Genomic DNA, 21454 nt, shown 5'->3' with positions numbered 1-21454 from the left:
CCGCCCCTGCCAGTGGTGCTGGTGGCGCTTCTGCTCCTGAAGCCGAGGAGAAGAAAGAAGAGAAGAAGGAAGAGAAAGAGGAATCTGATGATGTAAGCCTATCTTACTCGTGGGAATTCACCTTACATATACTCGAAAACATATATTGCAAATGCGGATTTTGCCTGTTTCTGCCGTCTCTGCTGTGCCCATTTTGAGTTATTTCACATTTGGCTTTTACTTTTGCTCTGTTCTTGGTGTTGGTTTTGTTCTGGTTTTGGTTATTGACACCGAATTCCAGATTTTCTTCCTAGTTTCTGGACGTTCGCTCCTCACTTGGGCTATATTGCTTGCTTTGATGCAGGACATGGGTTTCAGTCTCTTCGACTAAGGTTTTTGCAGCCGGGGAATCACCAATATCCGTATGAATTCTTTGTCTCTTTTTCATCACAGTTATGAAATTAGGTATGAAGCAAGAACAATGACATATATGGATTTTGTTTCCATTGATTATTGGATTTTGCTTATGAATCAATGACATATATGGCCATTTCAGATTGATTTCTAATGCGTCTTTAGAGGCTTCTGGCCTTCTGCTTTGTTTTGGGTTTTTGTATCATGAAGCGCGTAGCTTTTAGTTACATTGGTGAATGTGGGATTAGTGTATATCAATGCATCTAAATAAAAAAAAATTGATATGATTTTTATTATGGAAAATCTAAAAAAAAATAAACTTGTAAAATGATGGAACGAAATTTTTTTTATTACAAATTAATGAAAAAGTTTGAAAATTGTAACAACATATTTTATCAATTTAAAAATAAATTTATTAAATGAAAAATTTTAAAATTAATGTGTCACGTAAATTTATTGTTTTTATAGGTTTCATCCTGATATAATTAAAATAATTAAATTGTAATTCGAAAAACACTGATAAGGTTGTTTCGCACTATCTGCGAATCGTTCGAACCTTAACGAGTATTGTTTAACAAGTAAAAGCTTTGTAATTTTCCCAAAAGGATATAATTTCATAACTAAATGCAGAATCATTCAAGTGAAAAAAGTGTACCGTTTATTCCTATAAAGTAACGAATATTAAAATATGGGTATTATATGTGTATAAATACCGCAAAATATGCTGAAAGGACAACAGAAACTAGCCAAGTCCTTCTTGAAGGCATTAAAAGAGAAAACACAAGGATTGAAAGAAGAGGCAAGCAACGGAGAATATTGGGTGATGAGAGTAATTCATTCAATCACTCGTCCTCTCGTCTCCTCTCTGCCATCATGAATTCGAAGATATATCTATTTCGATGGATCGTTCTCTGGGCAAAACCTTATCACAACTCATGTTCAAAGTAACATTCTTACCCATCTTGTCGGGTTGGCTGCTCCCAATGTATGTGCCTATGATTTAGGAACGGTGACGTTGAGGATTTTCACGTCCTGGTATGGCTTGTCGTTCTTATCTGTCTTCACTTTCTCTATACCCTGCCAATTTTCCGGTGGCTCATAGCCTCGGTTATTCTCCACCATATACCAAGAGAGAGAGAGAGAGAGAATACCGAAAAGAATGTTGTGTTCGGAAAGTCGTTTACCTGTACAACATCCATCCCCTTTACTACTCTTCCGAAAACTGTGTGCTTATTGTCTAGCCACGGTGTAGCAACTGTTGTGATGAAGAACTGAGAGCCATTTGTGTTCGGGCCAGCATTTGCCATTGATAGTGTGAAAGGCCTGTCGTGCCTTAGACTGCATGACAAGAAGAAACTATCTGTCAGTGCCATTCAGTTTTCTGGGCAATCCATTAGAACAAATTGGAAAGTGATTATCTGATTACAAAGGCAGACAAGATTTCCGGGGAACGAAAGAAAATCAACCCCGCCCTTTTCGAGGTAAAGATATGACTAAAGGCTCTATGATGCAAAACAGATAACTCTTTCCGATGGCACCAATAGTGAAAAGCATCATGGTTGTCATTGGTGAGCGGATCTCAACAAGAAGAGATACTACCAAAAGTTCTCTACAAATACAACACTCTATCAAAGATGACATGGATAGAAACAAATGTGATGTGAATCGGATAAGTGCATTCTATGCCAGATTCATGATTCATCGTGGTCGTAAGTTATCGAAATGAGTACCTTTTGTGAAACTCATCCTCGAATTCCCTTCCCCAGATAGACTGTCCTCCAGTTCCATCCCCAAGAGGGTCTCCAGTTTGTATCATGAACCCCCTTATAACACGGTGGAAAATCAGGTTATCGTAATAGCCGTTCCGGCAGTGCGTTGTGAAGTTCTCCACCGTTTTCGGGCATTCTTCTGGGTAAAGCTTCATGTGAACGTCACCCATCGTAGTATGCAAAATCTAGAAGTGCAAAGGAAGTTCAGGAAACAGTTAAAACCACATATAAAAGATCGTGAAATTATTCAAAAAGACTTGCAGACATGGAGAGTTATCCATGACAACAATAACAAAGGCCATACCACATTGTCTGGAAGAGATGTCGTGGCAGTTTTTCCAATGTCTGAGACAGCCATAAGTTCATCTGCTGGAGGCTTCTCATTGAACACGTCTCTTCCCTTGGTTGCATCTTCAGGCTCCTCCGGCTCTCTTCGACTGCATAACATCAAAGGAAACAAAGCCATTCCATAGATGGAAGAAGTTCAGTAGCATAGCAGAAAGCAAAAAAGCTTTGCCTCCTTTTACACTATATAATCTACGGTCATGCAAACGCATATCAATTTCAGGACATAGTACAAATGTGAGAAATTTTAGTGCAATGCGTACCTGAATAAATAGATCCTGTGCTTCTTGAAGGCACAGCATAAGAGAGTCGGATCAGTCAAAGGCTCCTTGCTTTCATTTACATTTGCTGCAACTGCAGGAATCTTTCTGACTTTCTTGCTGCTTTGATCACCTCGATATAATGCAATCCCCAGAAATCTGTCATTGCTCTCCACCTTTCCAAGAATCCTCGCAACTGTGTTGGTGTGCAGATTTATTACCTAAACAACAAAAAAATAAACAGGGAAAATGTATCATTCATGTTCCATCATTTCTTTGATTTAAATTATGAGAAAAAAGAATGACAACAATCACAAGGAAGAGGATAGATGAGACAGGATAATTATAATGACTAATATGATGGGCTAGCTTATGTTATTTCTAGAAAAAAAATGGATCACTTACTTTAATGCCAATGAGTGTTGCATATATGAGGAAATTAGAACTTTCATCAAAAACTGCATTTGGTTGAGGAGCAGTCTCGGTTTTCTCAATCTCCTTCTCAACAGCCATTCTTCTCCCGAAATCAATAGCATCAAGTCTGTACATTGGAGCATCACTTCTTTGCAGATCTTGAGACACCTAATAATTGCAAAGGGATATGATTTATCAGAAAAGAGTCATGTGGAAAGATCATACAAGGATAGAGAGCAAATAAGACATGTGATATTACCTCAAGTGACTCATCATAAACCCGCCTCAGTTTACCTGTTCTGAACCAGAACACCCGAATCCTACGATCAGGAGACGTAACAGAAAATTGCCTACCATCTGGGCTCACCTGGAAGGAATTACAAAACATTAAAAAATGATATTAGATGCTGAGGTATCTAACTGAGAATCACAGTGAAACTTGACACAAAATAATGATGCTGGGCGCCATGTATGTACCTCAATAGCTGAGACAGTTGTTTTACACTTCAAAATCTCAAAGAGATTTGTGTCACTTTTCAGCTTGAAATTCACCCTGCAATAACACCAAAGTGAGGGCATTACTCATTAATACAGGATTTGAACATTTTTCTCTCTCATAGAGACAGGAAAACTACCATCTCCAGTGTTTCTCACATGTCCTTGCAAAATAATTCAAGACTACACTCTGGTCGATGTGAAATGTGCAAGGAGGTAATTTTACAATGCTCAGAGGTTCTAGGCAGAAAAAAAAAAAGCATACTCGCTCTCGGGAAACTGCAATGTAACTGGACTCCAGTACTCAATGATTCCCTTTGTGTCAGCAGAGATCACCGTGTTGAAAACAGGATTGTACTTCATAACCTTAATTGGCTCCAAGTGTACCTGAATATAGAAGAAGATTAAAGGAAAATCTATTCATTTGCGAAGAAGAGGAGTCTACTAACAGATAAAAAAGAAATATAGATATGAAGGGACCTCTCTTGAAGCGATGGGATCGTTTGAACCAGATCGGGCATCATAAATATGCACAACTGCTGAGTTTCGGTCACTGACAGCAAGTTTAGCTTTGACATCCCCTTGTTTGTAGACCCACTCAACAGCACCCGGAATATATGGCAGACGGATCATGGCCATCATGTCATAGTTGACAACATCATATATTTTAACAGCACGATCACTCGAGATAGTACAGCACAGTAAACCATCAGAGCTCACCTGCATTGCTGAAACATGTCATGGTTGATAACAGAACTAAAAACTAGCACAAAAAAGGAAACTACTATTATGGATAAATACATCCAGGCTGGAATATACTTATTCACATGTGTTATTATACTTATAATCGAATGCAATTCTTTCCTTTACGACCAAATAGCTTACTGGGTGTGAATCACTTGAAAAAAATTCTCTCAGCTTTTGAGCATACCAATGGTACTCAATAGTTTCACTTGAGGAAGCCAATGGCATCTTAAAACATATCAAAAGGGAGAATTCGCATTGAAAACTTTAAGGGGAAAAAAAAAGCTAACACTCACCGCTAGACCTTCAATTGGACCAAGATGAGACCGGAAATGCTTTGCAAACTCAATACCAACACCCTTTTTCTTCCAAAATTTCAAGTGCCCTAGTTAAAGGAAGAGAAATTAGTAATATGGGGAAAATGTACAAAATTCCACAGAAATTCTATGGCACAAATCATGGGAGGTGAGGAGTATGTCACTTCTCTCCCTTTATCCAGTAGATCACCAGAATGAAGTCAGAAATTGGATAAGCAAGAGGGAATAGACAAAAGAGCAAAAAGGGGGACAACGAGAAATCTGAAAATTTACCATCCATGCTCCCACTTATGAAGAAATCTGCTGCTGAAACAGCAACATGTGTAACTACATCCCGATGCATGTAACTTTTCTCATACCTGTGAATAGAACAGAAGAATTCTTCTACTCACATAAATATTAAACCTCAACGACATTGAATTTTCGAAATTCAAGATCGTAATCTCAGATGAACCTTTGTAAGCATTATGCTAACTCCAGATGTAAATTCACGCCAAAGTACATTAATACTAAACCTAAACTCACATGAAATTTGGTTTAATGGCAGTAGCGCAAGTCTCAAAGGTCAAAACTACGGGTCTCTGGCTAAAATCCTAGTACGAACCATTCAACCAAAAACGCAAGCTTTTCCTCCTAGATTAACATGACACCACACGTTGGTAAATGATCCAGAACACGAAGAACCCTAAAGCACCAAAACCCTAAACCTCTTACAGCCAAATGGAAGATGACGAACAGAAGTAAATAACCCTAACAATAACACATGTATACGCGTATAGACACACTTACATGTTAGCAGACGGAAGCGAATCAAGGTAAGCCTGCTCGAACTGAAGCGGACGCTTGCGCTTCGCGCGCGGGGCAGGTCCAGGTCCGACCATCGGCTCCACCTCCTCTCCCTCCGGCGGCGGAGGCGCCGCCAGTTCCTTCGTCGGACTCGCACTTCCGTTCTCCGAATCCTCCATCATTTTCTTCTACACTCCAAATCTCTAACCCCCCAAGATTTCGCGTGAGAAGAGCTTAGATGAACACACACTCCAACTTCTGAGAGAGATTTGTCCGAACGGTCATATTTTTTTTAGACCCAACATAATATCTTGACCCATTTAAAAGTCTAAGGCCCACATTAAATTTTAGGCCCAATTATTATGACTCAATTGTAACATTTGGGCTTTGCCCATTCCCCACGTGTTTTTTTTGGGTCCCATGTGTTTCCACTGAGAAATTGGAGGAATCTGGTGGTCAATTCAATTTATAAATTTTAATTTTGCAAATTAGGAAAGAAAGGAGAAAGCATTATAATACCGAATTTTCCTTTTTTAAATTTGAAAGCGAAAAATAAACCGTAAAAGAGAGAATACAAAGAAAATTTTACAAAATCTATAAAAACAGACCAAGATAATAATCAAAAGAAAATATTTTATTTATTTATCTCTATGTCGAAACAAAGTCATGAATATAGAATAAATACCTAAAGAAGTCATCGACTTGTTTATCATCTAAATTACACAACAACATTTAATTTTAAATGATATATTTTTTCCATAAACATGGTTTTATAACACGTCGAAAACAAAATTTGAAAATGATATCTCTGATGTTTAGACAACATGTTGCTTGATGTCGTTGCATTAATCACGTTGTGTGTTTTCAGTATCATAAATTTTATTTTGGATTTTCAAAATGAATTCAAATAGAATTAGTATTATTGATATTAATATATATCATCTTTTTTTTTAAATTATATTAACAGTGTTTTCGATGATAAATTTTTATGATAGTGGCAAAATTGAAAGAAAAGACAGGGTACGGGTTTGTTTATAAAGGATTTAACAAATTGTGGAGAAAATGGGTCCCAACTTCATGTGATATAAAAAGCATATAATAAAAATGGCATGGTGCAATTAAAACTTTATTTTAAAAAAAAGGGTGCAGAAAAAGATACTGAGCTGACACAAAGCCATGCACCATGTTTTTCCTTTTTCATTTGTGTTTTTCATGCCTTTCACATCTTGTCTATTAATTTAACAAAGTTGCCAACTTTATTTCTCTTTCAACGTTTAAAAGTTATACGTGGAGTCTAACTATTTTTTTTTCAAATTAAATTAATTGAAAATGTAAATTGGGTATAAAAAAATTTCAAAATAAATATTTATTTTAAATTTAAAATTAAAATAAAATATTTTTTAATTAAACCAATTCTGAACCGAATCGAATAAAATTTTGAAACGAATCGAAAATAGCATGAAAATCTATTGGGTGTATTTTACGAGAATGTAACGCACAATGTCAAAACAGTTTTTATTCAAATGTTATGTAATATCCAATGAATCTCATCGTAGGTGTATACAAATGTATGGTCTCTTAAGGACAAGAGTGGGGACAACCATTATCTTTACACGGACATTAATTATGAATCGAATTATATAATAATTAAATTGTATTGAATAGTGATTCAATTGATTTAGAAGTAACTTATATAATAATTAATAGTTTGATATGATATAGAGCACTTGTCTTTAATGAATAATAATATATTATATATAATACTAAAATTTTGAATATTTGATTTGATAATAAAATTAAAAAAATATATCTTTGTCAGCTTGTATTTGTTTCTGACTTATCTATGGCGATATATGTGTGTTTGAATACCGTTAATAACTAATTTTTTTTAGGGTTTTGTTTGATGTTGCAATAAGTTATAATGAAGACGGTCCATTTTGAAACAAATGGAAAAAAACAAAAGCAAATATTCAAATATATTTAGTCATATGGGTATATGTCAGAATATAGACAGGTTGGACATTGAAAATTAGCATCCACATACGAAGAAAAAAAAAGCACCGTTCACACAGATATTCACTTCCACCATTATAAAATGACATACAATGTTGTTGGGTTTTCCAATATATATATATATATATATGTATATGTGTAGATTGTGAAGGTTATAGAAATGGCGACTTTAGGGTTTAAGCATTTGGTGGTTGTGAAGTTCAAGGAAGAAGCTAGGGTGGATGAGATCTTGAAGGGCTTAGAGAAGCTTGTTTCTGAAATTGATGATGTCAAATCTTTTGAATGGTATGCAATTTTTTTTGTTTATATTTTTTTTTTTTTGCATAATGATTCATGCCCATTATAAATAAGGCTGTAATCTAATGAGATTTAATGATATATATATATATATATATTATATAGGGGAGAAGACATAGAGAGCCATGAGATGCTGAGACAAGGTTTCACTCATGCGTTCTCAATGACCTTTGAGAACAAAGAAGCCTACGTTTCCTTCACAAGCCACCCTCTTCATGTCGACTTCTCCGCCGCCTTTACTGCAGCCATTGATAAGATCGTCCTCCTGGATTTCCCCGTTGTCATGGTGAAGCCATCATCATCCTGATCATCGTCATCATCAAACACATCATATATATGTCTCTTTCTATATATGTATTGAGCACACGCTATACATCATGACCTACTTAATTAGAGTTTGGAGTTTGCTGGGTTTATGTAACCGGTTCGGTATGGTTTGGTTTCCCAATTATAACAAGAACCGGTTTAGTTTGGGGTGTGGTTGTGGTTATTTGATTAGCAGTGAAAATGTAAAAGAAGTGTTTTTGTGGTTTGACCGTTTGGGGCTCATTGATTACTTGTATGAATGTGTACCCTCTTTAGTTAAATGAAAATCTACGGTAGATTTATCTTTTTTTTTACCTCGGCGATCGTTTATATTAAAATTAGTATACAAATTCTACCAAATTAATCGCGCGTGTGTGTATATATAACTCGAGTTTCACCACACGAACTCAGTGATTCAGATGCAACTGAAATCTCGTTCAGATTCTGTATATTACACTCCAATCCCCAAACACCCACTTAGATTGGATACACAAAGGTAGTGTGATGTTTCCAATTCTGATGATTTCTAAAACTCTTCTTCACCAGCAGTGGGCCTTGTGATAGGTATCGACCATCTTCCAAGATGAGCCGTGTAGTTTATGCACCGGATGACTCCTCTTCCGCCCGGGCCATCCGGGAAATCGACAACGCTTATGCTCCCCTCGTCGAGATGGAATGAACCGAGCCACTCCTTGGTGAGATTCAGGCATTGCGCTATGAGAGATATGTGAACTGATGGGTTAGCCACCACGACCACTACCTTTTCTGGCTCGGATTCATCCGATAGCTCAGCCAGGAGTGATTCCCACGCTTTCCCCGATTGGTTCCACAGAGCTGAAGCTGTTTCATCATCTAACTCACTCAGCCAACCGGACAGGAGAGACGGGTCTGAGGCTTCACTCTGTAAGGCATAATAACAAGCAGATGACATAATAAAATGAACTTGATTTTGAGGGATATTATGTCATGACATTTGGAGGGGATGTACGATGATGGAAAGCCTGGAAATGGTAGTTTAATCTTCGAACTTCGATGTTAAATCTAGTCTGGGATGAGGGAAACGAGTTCCTAAAGTTTATTTTTTTAATGTTTCAGTTGTAAACCCTAACAAAGAAAATATGAATCTGGAGATAACTTGCCTTGGTGGATTTGTGGAAGGCACCTTCAACATCAAGGTCATTCATTTGCTTCATCTCCACATAGCGAGGCACACAATCCGCACCCAAGCAATCTGCAGCTTCTTGCACCTACCAATCAAATCATGCTAAGAACGAGATGGGGGCATTAAGGTTCGGTGTGAAGCTACATGTTAATAACTTACTCGGGATATTACTCCAGCAGTCTCAATGGAAGCGCTTTTAGGGCTGCTAACAATGGAGCTCACTTTCAAATCAAGAAGAAGCTCTGCAGTTTTCTGTGACTGCATGTTTCCATGAAGGAAATGTGAGTTTTGAAAAGAAGATTAAAACTATACCAAGAACATAAATGGGCTTAAAACCAAAGAAATGGGATTTGTCACTAGGTATTCTTCGAAAGAGAACCTAAGGAAACCACCATATAACTATCACACAAATACAATCCTGCATAAGTTATATATCTACCTGTATAGCTCCAAGCATGTTCATCGGCTGATCATCAAAATTGGGAAAGACAGCCTGCAATTAAGGATGCTGCTTCCTCAGCAAAAGCAGAAATTTAAGAATGGAAAACTGAAATAATGTAGAAGATGAATGATATTCGATAAGAGCTAATCTAGATGCGGAAAAGGTTGTGTAAATAAAGAGAACAACCTTCCGATCCAAACATTCTTTGTCAAGACAGATACTTATTCCTACACGTAAAATGAAGTATGAAATCTAGATAAAATCATTCACTCTATACCTCGTTATCTCCTTGTGTAGCTCCATGGCAGACAAGTACGATACGTTTACATGTTTTGCGGCCACCAGAACTTCCAGAGGCTACAGGAGAATTGGGTGTCTGCATGTGTACTACCAAGAAAGTCAGTGTAGTTTTGAGAATAGACAACATCATCGTCCATGACATACAGAACGTTTTAACCGTATAAAGGTGCATCATTTCCGTTACACCCGGCTCAAAAGGTTCACAGAGAGAAATGATCGTGCAAAATCACTTCAATTCTATCTAAAATCTGACATGTTTAAGGAAAGAAATGCCAGAGGTACACATGTCAAGTAGTTTTGCTTTCACATTTTACCTGATTTAAGCGATTAAGACATATGTGAGGCGATCCACCATCAGCTCTTGGCGTGAAATCGAGCACACTTACTCCGCAATTGCTTTGCAACAAAACCCTGAAGTACTCTGTTCCCAAACCTGTCTTCCAACCAAAGACAGCACAAGAAGATTATGACAAAGAAATGATAGTTTGAGTTGGCAGTCTCTTGGTACAACACAAGATCCTGAAAAAGCGGAGAAGTACCAATTGCTGTTGCTACAAGAGCCTGATTAACAGCATTATGAGCAACAACGAGAATAGATTTGCTTTCATGGGCAAGAATCTTGTCCCAGCAGCTTCTACCACGGGACCACAACTCCCTCACTGGGTAGTGTCCATCGATATTGAAGTTTGCCGGGTCTACTTGCCATTGCCTATAAGCTGGACCAAACTTTGCTTTCCCTTCGTTCTTGAGAAGACCCTGTATAACAATCACACTACAGCAAGAGTTAGAGAGGACGAAAAGTGCCAATCTGTTTATCTCATTGACATATAAGCTCTAGGAATCAAGAATATTGATGTAACCACTACACTAAAACTTACTTGAAATGAGTATAGATCGATCTCTCTGAGATCAAATTCCGTGATCATCTCATTCCCTCTATTACCCCATATGATATCAGCTGTTTTCTTCGATCTCTTCAGGGGGCTGAAATCACAAACCCACCTCATCAATAACGCATAAATGCAGCTTATTTACAAGGCTTTATCTCCGAAAGCCTCCGTCGTCATAGGCCTAGAATCTGGAAACAGGTAACCCATTGCAAAAGAAGAAACAATCATTTTGACAAAACGGCTTGACCTACTCGTCAACAATCAAATTGAATCATCATATCAACAAATCAATTTCCCTGTCTCACTCAACCCACAATATTTTCTCGCCATTCAAGCACCTCATTCTCTCCATTCTCCACTTATATCAAACAGACAAGAACATGAGCACCCTTTGAGTGCTATTTCCTCCACCAACCAATCAATACAATTAATCTATTACCAAAAAGACCATCAATGTGAACTTCCGAGCAACGATACAAAACCCAGCTTCAGTTCAGGTCTCAAATCCAAATCCCAACAATTACAACAAACACAAGTCAAGAATTCAATTCGGAAGTCAGAATCACTTCCGAAAAAGTAAAAGACAGGACCTGGAGAAGCAGACGTCGAAGGAGTCATCGACGAGCATCTGGCGAGAAGTGTCGGCCTGAGCCTCGCCTTTCTTCGTCAGTACAGAGAAATCCGAACTTCCTTGGATCCTACCTTCCGCGTTCCACGTGCTCTGCCCATGCCTCACAAGCACCACCCGCTTCGCCGCCCGCACCGGCGGAAGCGGAGCCGAAGCATAAAGCTCCGGCTTCAGCCCCGTCCCTTCCTCCGCCGAATCCGCCGCCTTGTCAGCACCTCGTTCCTGTACGCTCGACGATGATCGGATCCGAAGACGGCGACTGGGGTTCCGACAGGTGGTTCTGTGGAGGAGAAGCCCGTTGGGGAAAACCGCGGTGTGTGGCAGAGAGATCATTTTTTGGATTTTTTTTTTTTTCCAATTTTTTTGAACATTCCTTTTATTTCGTCCTTCGCGCTAAATCTCGATTTTATTATGAAATTCTCCCCATATTATTTTTTTTTGAAAATCCAAAAGAAGAAAAAATAAAGTAGGATTAGACAAATAAAATAAATATCGAAATCGGATTTCCAATTTGAAAATTGAGATCCGATCTTGAAATTTGGATCCATAATTTTGAGACACTTGCTAGAGATTTGAACTCGAGGTTGGATAACCAAAATCTCCGTATCCAATCTAGTAATAAGTAACAACTCGATATAATAGAAAATATATTTTAAAACAGGATGATCATTTCGGTATTTTGGTCCGGTTAAAATAAAATCGAATCGGATAACATATAATTATATAATTTTTAAAAATCCAAAATATAAGAATAAAGAAAACAACAAAAAATTGAAATGAATATTAGTTTTCATTAAAAAAAAAATCTTCTCTTTTTTTTTTAAATTTTTTTTTGGAGTAGAGGGTCCGACGTCAACTTCACCTTGGCTATTTGTTACACGTCATCGAGGCTATAGATGTCATCTTGTCTATTTGTTAACAAACGTAGTTATGGTTGTAAAAGCCCTTTTATAAGGCCCATTTCTTAGGCCCATTATAATGGCATCAAAGCCCAAACTACGTTGTTCTTCCTCTCCATGCTTGCCATTCCTGGGGGATACTGAAAGGTAATACTAATTGCAGAAGAAGAAGAAGAATACTGAAAGGTATTTTAATATTACTGAAATTATAATTTAACTTCCTATGGTCCGAGAATTCGAGGATAAAAACTGGAGCTTCAATGGGGCTTGGCTCTTGGCAGCCGAGAAACCTACGGAAAATTCTGCAGAAAAATTTTCTGGGAAATCAAAGTGATTGAGAATATTATGGTTGAGATCTCCAGTTATGGTAATTTGAGGGAGAAAAAGAGTCCCGGCGTTTAGATCTCCAGTTATAGAAGAATGGAAAAAAAAAAGAAGAAGAAGGAAAAAAGGAGGCAATAACAGGCTGTTTGGCTGCCGAGAAAACGATGGAAAACTTCACCGGGAAAATGGCGATGGGGGAAGAGAGTAGAAAAAAAATTTGGACCATTTCTCGATTTATGCGTGTCATCCTTGCGCAGGGGCCATGCTAATCTTCTCTGTATCGTTCCAATTTTATCGGATGTCCCCGAAGGGACAATCATGTTCTTCGCTCTTCTGTTTTATAAACAAAATAATAACACTGCTTCAATTCGATGTGGGACGCTGGTTCCGATTCTAACGACACGTGGCGTGCAGTCACATGCTCCTTGCTACGAAAACATGAACTCAGTTATGAGGCCCATACCCAGGAGTTAAAAGCCCAGTTACTATCATTATGATATATATTTATATTTTGTCAAATATTTGGTCATTACGACTGAATAAAAAGAATTTTGTAATTACTGTTGAAATAACATTTTTAGTTAACTTTATGTTGTGTCCAATTGAAAATTTGGATTGATTTTATTTCCTAATTAGCGTTACAAAATAATGTCTTTTTTCTATTATTATGCTTTTTTTACAAGCTCTTTTCTTATTTTGCATATTTCGTATTTTTTTTCCCTCTTTCACTATTTTTTCCCTTTGTTTTGTCAATTCAGTCTTTGACATTTTTTTATTATTAGAATCACTTCTTTATTTTTATTGGATAGATAAAGAAAAAAATGGATTAAAATATTATTTTTCTTATCAAAACTAATCATATTAAAAATAATCAAAAAAATATATACTCTCCTAATATTTAGTTTCATGATTTTCCATGGTTTCCAATTTTCTGTAAGTAAATCTATGTTGGTCAAACATATTATTTAATATTTCCATTGATGAGAGCAAGCAAGCTATATATATATATATGTATGTATGTATATGTTCTGCATTTTAGTCAACGAGAAACCTGCAACCAAATTCACAGAGAATATAACTTCTCTAACTGTCACCCTACAAAGCGTATTAATGGTCTCCGTATGATGGGATCAACTACCGCCAATGGTGCCTGAAAATTTTAGCAATTAGCGAATATATTTATTCATTTTTATATATTTTTTTTATTTTTAATAAAGCGACCAAAGTAAAAATTAAAAAAGACCATAAATAAATAGAAATATTAATTTGTCAATCGTTTAACTAGGAAGAAAACCTAATACGTGACAACAAAACTAGCAGAAAAGGAAACAAAATATCAAGCGATGGTCGTCAATTTTGCAGAAGATATTTTAATAATATTTTATTTATGATACTTTATGGATAATATGGTTTGAAAATATTTCATAATATAATCTTAAAACTAGCCACTCCAATATAATGTTATTTCAATAATTTTAGTTTGTTTGTGGAAAATTCTTGGTTTCAAATAATTTATGCTTATTTGTGTGGAACTTATTCTACATTATATATATATTTTTTTAAAAAAGACCACAGAGAAATAGAAATTAAAAAGAATCCAAAGAGCTATGAAGAGAAGAGAACAAGTTGTCCCACATATATATATATATATATATATATATATATAATAGACCACAATAACCCAAAAATAAAGTACAATTTGAAACTAATCATTTTCTCAGCAACGGTCCATTTTATAGGTACAATAGTAATGGCATGCCCATGATATGTTATATGATTACATCAAAGCTATGGCACATAAAAAAGGCAAATATACCTAACAATTTCGATTAGTTATATATATATGGATCGTATGATACATAATAATACAATGAAAGGGTGACAGAGCATAATCCACTAGAGAGAAAACCCTCAGTTTCTCCAACATATACATATGCATATATTTATATATATATATATATAGAAGTCTCACATATACGCACATACATATGTGTATATGTTATGTTAATTATGCATGGTCGGCCATGCGTGTGTGCGTGCGTGCGTGCATGCATGCATGCCTCAATTCTTATGCTGTTGTGTGTAAATGTAGTCTAAATGAGCATCCGTCATCATTCGTCTCCTCAAGCATTCTTCGTCAGCCTCTTCGCAGTTTTCCATTCCCATCAATATCTGTCGGATATTTATGATATCATCAAGATTATTATTTATTTAAATTAACTAATAAGATTAATAAAACTTAGTAGAACTTACATGTATAGTTCATCAAATCAAATCAATATCATCTAAATGCTGATATCATTAGATACGCTCTCTCCCTCCCTATATATGTGTGTGTATGTGCGTGTTGATGGTAAAAATCCATACACGATCATGAGGTTTACAGCCATGTGTCTGGATTCTTATGCCACTAACTAAGATGCCCTCATCATATCACATCTAATAAAGTGCTATAATTTATATATTTGACATTTATTGAACCCCTACTATATATTTTTGAATATATATGTATACATACATATATATGTGCAAATTTTATTTCAGTATTAATTCAATGGATTATTGAAAGATAAACAAAAGAGACGGTAGTTTGTTTTAGTTTAAATTGAACGGTCAAAGGGAGAAAACAAAAAATTAAATAAGGAAAAATTTTGTCATTATTTTCACATTATTGTCCGAAAATTATCAAATGAAATATATAAATACATCCTATGTCTCACAAATTTGTGTCTTTTTCCAAAATTTTCCATGTGACATTTTTGGCAGAAAGGTAAAAATTAATATATATGGCAAAATCAGCTGAGGTCAGAAAATTAACACACACACCAACTTCGGCCATTGGGGAAAATATACAAAATTCATATATACTTTTTCTAAAACTTCTTAGATTTGTAGGATATAGTTATATGTATTTATATGTTTAATTTGTAGTTATATACTTTTCCTCAACTATGCGGAACACTGTGCATAAATTTCACTTTCTATTTCACGAAAGAGTTAAAAAATTCTTAAAGTGGAAAATATGGTGGAAATGCTTAAATTATAATTGATTAAAATAATTGAAGGTAAATAAAAATTAATAACTATAAACAATAATATATTGTTAACAACACAATAGTCTCGGATTCATATTTTAAAAACAAAATGGTAAAGTATAAACTCTCCACACAAACAAAAAATCAAGCATAAATTACTAAAAATGCATAGTAATTAGAATAATTTAAACTTTCGAACCCCTTGTTATATAGAGAGATAAGTTGGATAGGCTTACGTTTATGTCTTCTTCCATTGGCGTGTCTGAAACTTGGGAAGTTGGTAGATTCAGCGTTGACTCCTCCTCTTGTCCTAATCAAGATTAAGGAAAGGTCCTAATTAAATAATTAAACTTAATCTTATATGATTATCTTCGCATTTATCATGTGTTATGATTACCTTGTTTGGGTTCTTCTCGATTTGCCGACAGAATTGAGGAGAAGACGATGAAGATGAAGAAGAGAACGCACACTTTGAGGAGGAAACTTTGCTTCATCTTCTTGGCTCTGATTTCATAGAGAGAGAGAGAGAGAGAGAGAGAGAGAGAGAGAGAGAGAGAGAGAAGGGGAGAGAGAGAATAAATATTTGGAGGTTGAGAAGGTTGGAAGAGGAAAAGGCCGAATATAAATACACGAAGATGCCAAATGTATTTTGGTTTTATTTTTTTTAAGCTTATTTTTTTTTATGTGATAAGGGTTTTGTATAATCGTATTATACATATATGTATAAATAAGCTATGCACATGTCCTTTTCAAATTGAAATTTGGGTTTTTTTAACATCATTCCAATCAAACATATATATGATATGGTATGCTAATTTTTTCTACACGAATTTATCTATATATAATGTTGAATAAATTCTTAGTCAAAATGCCCACTTTATATAATGTTGAATAAATTCTTAGTCAAAATGCCCACTTTAATACTTGATAGGAAAAACATTAACTACGAATTCACATGAATATTACTAAATATTATTAGGGATTACAACCGAATAATATCCAGTCATATAAAAAAAATCCAATACATCTAAATCTGTAATTTAAAGCCACCGGTTTTAAAAAGATAAGTATTTTTTTTTAATAAAATTTAAACCTAAATATAAACCAGATATTGGTGTCAAAACTTGTAAATATTAATAAATTATAAATGTGTTGCATCATAAATAAACAAATAAATAAAATGAAATCGGTTAATTTATTTGTATGAGTCCAAGATGGGGGAGTGGTCCAAGGAAAGTCCAAGAGAATCAATGGGAGGGGGAAGAGTTGTCTCTTTGACAGAGTTTCCCAAGTCAACCTTTTGGGACATTGTTCAACAGCTGTTCCCCATCTCTCTCTCTCTCTCTCCTCTGAGAGATTCCATCATTGTTTATTACATAATCATATACTCTTAATTATACTTTTCTCTCACTAATTAATCACCCACCAATCGCTACATTATTTACACTCATGACACCGAGTTCCACACTAATTGCGGGATCGAAGGTATGCCATATGAGTAATTACACCTCATTTCACCGGTTGAATTAACTAGGTAGGGTGAGTTATTATAACTTTCTCATAATTACATGTATTGTATGTATTTCCTTGTAAAGTCAAAACTATAGTTTGTATTCATTTACCTACAACAACAAACGCACATCAACTATTTATTTAACAATGGGCAATAACTTAAAGTGTGTGTATATATATATGTGTGTGTGTAAATATAAAAAATTTTAAATTGTTCTTAAGTATTATATATTAATGACGTGTACATATATATATTGTGATATATTTAGTTACGAGATATAGATAGACTCCAGAGAGATTTGATATCGATCTTGTTAGGGTTTGTTAGATCTATCGAGTTGTATATATGAGGTTAGTGATCAAGCGTAACACACACAGAAAAACATTCTTCGAATCCTTTTTGTTTTATATCATGGTATCAGAGCCCGACAAACTCTGATTTCGTGGTTGTTTTCATGTCTTCCGCTCCCGTTTTTTCGATTCCACCGACCCTTGTTGAACCGACGATGTCTTCGGCTTCAACAACAGCGACCTCTGCGGCTCCGAGGAGAACTATTTCTCCTTTCGATCTGAGCAAAAAAATCTAGACACTTGATGTATGGGAGTATCGGATAATGAAATGTCAAACCGAAAATAAACAGCATATCTACTCAAAAATGATAAATAAAATAAAAGCATAACGATATATTTATTTAAATATTTGAAACATTCCGATCCCGTTTTTTCGATTCCACCGACCCTTGTTGAACCGACGATGTCTTCGGCTTCAACAACAGCGACCTCTGCGGCTCCGAGGAGAACTATTTCTCCTTTCGATCTGAGCCCCAGCGATAACCCCGGACTTGTTCTTTCGCAGCCCTTGTTGCGCGGTCACAACTACGAAGAATGGTCCATCAACATCCGACACGCCTTGATATCCAGAAAGAAGTTCGGGTTTGTTGATGGGCGGATTCTGAAACCTGATTTCGATTCTCCGGATTATGAAGATTGGGAAACGAACAACTCATTGATCGTGTCTTGGATCAAGAATACTCTTGAACCGAGTTTACGTTCCGATGTTGTTCATCGCGAATTTGCTAGTGACTTGTGGGACTATCTCAAACGTCGATTTGGGATGTCTAGTGCTGCTCGTGTTTTGCGTCTTCGGGGTGAATTGGCGAATTGCCGACAAAAGGGATTAACCGTCGAGGGTTACTTTGGCAAGCTTACAAAGATTTGGGACGACTTGGCGAGCATTCGGACATTGCAAACCTGCAAGTGTGGTCGTTGCACCTGCAACGTCATCGCCGACTTGGAAAAACAGAGACAAGAGGACCGACTTTACGAGTTTCTCCTTGGCTTGGACGATGTGAAATACGCCGTTGTTCGTTCGAATCTATTGTCTCGACAACCTCTACCTACTGTTGAAGAGGCCTACATGGTGGTCACGCAAGACGAGGAATCGAAGGTTCATGTGTCTCGTCCTGCTGACATGTCTGACGTCTCTGCGTTTTCGGTTCAGGCCATACCGAAACCACGTTCGACACCGACTGTCAAGGACAAGTCTGTTGTATGCTCAAACTGTGAACGCACAGGTCATTCGGTCGACAATTGTTTCCAGATTTTGGGATTTCCGGATTGGTGGGGAGATCGTCCTCGCACTCGCACCGGTCGGGGACGTGGCGCACCATCGAGCTCTCGCGGCAGGGGTACAGCCCGTGCAAATGCGACCCAGGTTGTTTCCCAGGCTCCATCCTCGGCCCTCCATGACTCCGACAAACCACCTGTAAGTGGCCTGAGCGATGATCAGTGGAAGACTCTCGTTTCCCTGCTCAATGCCGGGAAAATCGGCGCAACCGAAACAACATCTGGTATGTCTTCTTCTGATTTTTGGATTCTCGACACAGGTGCATCTCATCATATGACCGGACAGCTCGATCTCTTGACCTGTGTAACTGCGTCGGCGCCGTCTCATGTGATTCTCCCCGACGGACATCACTCGTTAGCAATCAAATCTGGGACTGTCGCTTTGTCGACACATTTACAGCTGACAGACGTCCTCTATGTTGACGGATTGCATGTCAACTTGATCTCCATATCTCAACTGTTGGCCGACTGCGATTTTTTAGTACAATTTACTAACAAGTTGTGTTTCATTCAGGACCGGGTTACGAAGATGTTGATTGGTGCGGGTGAGCTTAGGGACGGACTCTACTATTTTCGCGGGGTTGATTTCGCAGCTGCTGTACATTCAAGTGACAAGGTTCCCTTCGACGTGTGGCATAAGCGTTTAGGACACCCATCGACTAAGATAGTGGAGCAGGCTTTCGGTCATTTATGTCGCCTTCCAAGTGCTTTCTCCGATGTTTCTTGTGATATTTGTCTTCGAGCCAAACAGACTCGTACGTCTTTTACTTTGAGTTCTAATAAAACGAGCGACATTTTCCAGCTTATTCATTGCGATTTGTGGGGTCCGTATCGTACTCCATCCTTTTGCGGTGCCAAATACTTCCTTACGATTGTCGACGACTTCTCGCGTGGCGTGTGGCTGTATCTTCTGACCGAGAAGAGCCAAGTTGCTCGTTATCTCATCGATTTTGTTGCAATGGCTGATCGACAATTTCAAAAGAAAGTTCAGACCATTCGAACCGATAATGGCACGGAGTTTGTCTGTCTCCGTGATTATTTTCGTTCTCAAGGTATTTTGCACGAGACGTCTTGCGTTGATACCCCACAACAAAATGGACGAGCGGAAAGAAAGCACAGACATATACTCAATGTCGCTCGTGCATTGATGTTTCAAGCTCAATTTCCTATCGAATTTTGGGGAGATTGTGTTCTAGCTGCGGGATTCCTCATCAATCGGACCCCCTCGAAGATTTTGTCAGGACGTACTCCGTTCGAGGTTCTCCACGGAAGAAAACCGGATTATGCTCATCTTCGTGTCGTCGGTTGTCTTTGCTATGCTCATAATAAGGATCACAAAGGAGACAAATTTGCTCCTCGTGGTGTCCGTTGCGTGTTCGTGGGTTACCCTTTCGGCAAGAAAGGTTGGCGGCTCTATGATCTCGACCAAAAGAAATTTTTTGTGTCCCGCGATGTGATCTTTTGTGAAAGTCAATTTCCTTTCGCATGCCCTGATGCCGTTATCAGCTCCTCCGTTATTTCACCTCCTCCTGACAATTGGCCAGTTATGGTTGAGGATGAGTTTGATCCCCCTTCTTCTTCGACGTCGCTTCGCCATCTGGTTACTCACTCGAACGAACCGCATGAGACCCTCGTGTCTGCTGATTCTGTACGCGATGTCGATTTTGGTTCTTGTCCATCGGCTGCATCTTCCACCAACAATGGGGGTTGTCTTGTCGAGAATGATACAGCTGTGATTCTTGATGACACTGAACTAGGTCGGGGTAAACGCGCTAAATATCCCTCCACACGTCTTAAGGGTTATGTCACGAACACTGTTTGCATCAAGAGTCCGTCTCCTCGCTCATCCGACCTTCGACACTCTTCAGGTACACCGTATCCTATATCACAATTTGTTAACTGTGCTAAATTTTCGTCTTCCCATTGCGCCTTTTTAGCAGCTGTTTCCGAAGGGCATGAACCGAGATCGTATAAAGAGGCTATTACCGATCCCAGGTGGAAAGCTGCCATGCAAACTGAGATTGATGCCTTGGTGAAAAATCAGACTTGGACAGTCGAGCCGCTTCCCCCAGGCAAAAAGGCTATAGGCTGTCAGTGGATATTCCGCATTAAGTATCGTTCGGATGGCTCGATTGAACGATACAAAGCTCGGTTAGTTGTCCTTGGCAATCGCCAAGTCGATGAGTTGGATTACAGCGAAACCTTTGCGCCGGTGGCTAAGATGGTCACGGTTCGTACATTTCTCGCCGTTGCTTCTGCTCGTAAATGGGAAATACATCAGATGGACGTCCACAACGCGTTCTTGCATGGCGATCTTCGGGACGAGGTTTTCATGCGTCCTCCGCCAGGTTTTGAGTCTCATGATCCAGCCACAGTCTGTCGTCTTCGGAAGTCTTTGTATGGACTCCGTCAAGCTCCTCGTTGCTGGTTTGAGAAGCTGCGTTCGGCATTACAGACTTACGGTTTCATCCAATCGCAATCTGACCACTCTCTCTTC

The 21454-nt window shown here is 37.7% G+C and overlaps 4 protein-coding genes and 1 long non-coding RNA gene across 6 annotated transcripts; 2 read left to right on the top strand and 3 right to left on the bottom strand.

Moving 5' to 3' along the window:
• LOC104799540 lies at window positions 1-570 on the top strand. The gene is made up of 2 exons (XR_769590.2): window positions 1-92; window positions 344-570. It is a non-coding gene; the product is annotated as an uncharacterized LOC104799540 (long non-coding RNA).
• Window positions 571-1034: 464 nt separating this feature from the next.
• Window positions 1035-5705, bottom strand: LOC104799539 (peptidyl-prolyl cis-trans isomerase CYP71). Of its 2 annotated transcripts, XM_010522112.2 has the most exons (14): window positions 5527-5705; window positions 5011-5096; window positions 4717-4805; window positions 4157-4396; window positions 3942-4063; window positions 3659-3734; window positions 3441-3548; window positions 3173-3349; window positions 2771-2988; window positions 2467-2599; window positions 2124-2347; window positions 1578-1731; window positions 1351-1470; window positions 1035-1258 (listed from the first exon to the last, which is right to left on the bottom strand). In XM_010522112.2, exons 1-13 carry the CDS (start codon window positions 5703-5705, stop codon window positions 1387-1389), a joined length of 1890 nt encoding a protein of 629 aa, XP_010520414.1. In that variant the 3' UTR covers window positions 1035-1258; window positions 1351-1386. The 2 variants fall into 2 exon arrangements, with proteins under 2 accessions (XP_010520414.1, XP_019056376.1); XM_019200831.1 differs by lacking the exons at window positions 5011-5096; window positions 5527-5705 and having other exon boundaries at window positions 1035-1470; window positions 4157-4404; window positions 4717-4806.
• Window positions 5706-7574: 1869 nt separating this feature from the next.
• Window positions 7575-8445, top strand: LOC104799538 (stress-response A/B barrel domain-containing protein At5g22580-like). The gene is made up of 2 exons (XM_010522109.2): window positions 7575-7821; window positions 7939-8445. Exons 1-2 carry the CDS (start codon window positions 7697-7699, stop codon window positions 8138-8140), a joined length of 327 nt encoding a protein of 108 aa, XP_010520411.1. The 5' UTR covers window positions 7575-7696; the 3' UTR covers window positions 8141-8445.
• Window positions 8446-8499: 54 nt separating this feature from the next.
• On the bottom strand, window positions 8500-11935 carry LOC104799537 (probable 2-carboxy-D-arabinitol-1-phosphatase). The gene is made up of 9 exons (XM_010522108.1): window positions 11524-11935; window positions 10922-11027; window positions 10583-10799; window positions 10358-10476; window positions 10021-10119; window positions 9741-9794; window positions 9461-9559; window positions 9279-9386; window positions 8500-9040 (listed from the first exon to the last, which is right to left on the bottom strand). Exons 1-9 carry the CDS (start codon window positions 11892-11894, stop codon window positions 8666-8668), a joined length of 1548 nt encoding a protein of 515 aa, XP_010520410.1. The 5' UTR covers window positions 11895-11935; the 3' UTR covers window positions 8500-8665.
• A 2587-nt stretch (window positions 11936-14522) lies between these two features.
• On the bottom strand, window positions 14523-16404 carry LOC104799535 (putative phytosulfokines 6). The gene is made up of 3 exons (XM_010522107.1): window positions 16217-16404; window positions 16056-16129; window positions 14523-14956 (listed from the first exon to the last, which is right to left on the bottom strand). The coding sequence occupies exons 1-3, from the start codon at window positions 16311-16313 to the stop codon at window positions 14846-14848; spliced, it is 282 nt and encodes a 93-aa protein (XP_010520409.1). The 5' UTR covers window positions 16314-16404; the 3' UTR covers window positions 14523-14845.
• Window positions 16405-21454: the final 5050 nt, after the last annotated feature.

The sequence above is a fragment of the Tarenaya hassleriana genome, unplaced genomic scaffold (genome assembly GCF_000463585.1).
Source record: "Tarenaya hassleriana unplaced genomic scaffold, ASM46358v1 Cleome6, whole genome shotgun sequence".
Lineage (NCBI taxonomy): Eukaryota > Viridiplantae > Streptophyta > Magnoliopsida > Brassicales > Cleomaceae > Tarenaya > Tarenaya hassleriana.
The sequence above is the reverse complement of the archived record's forward strand: the minus strand, read 5'-3'. Positions and strand labels throughout refer to the sequence as shown.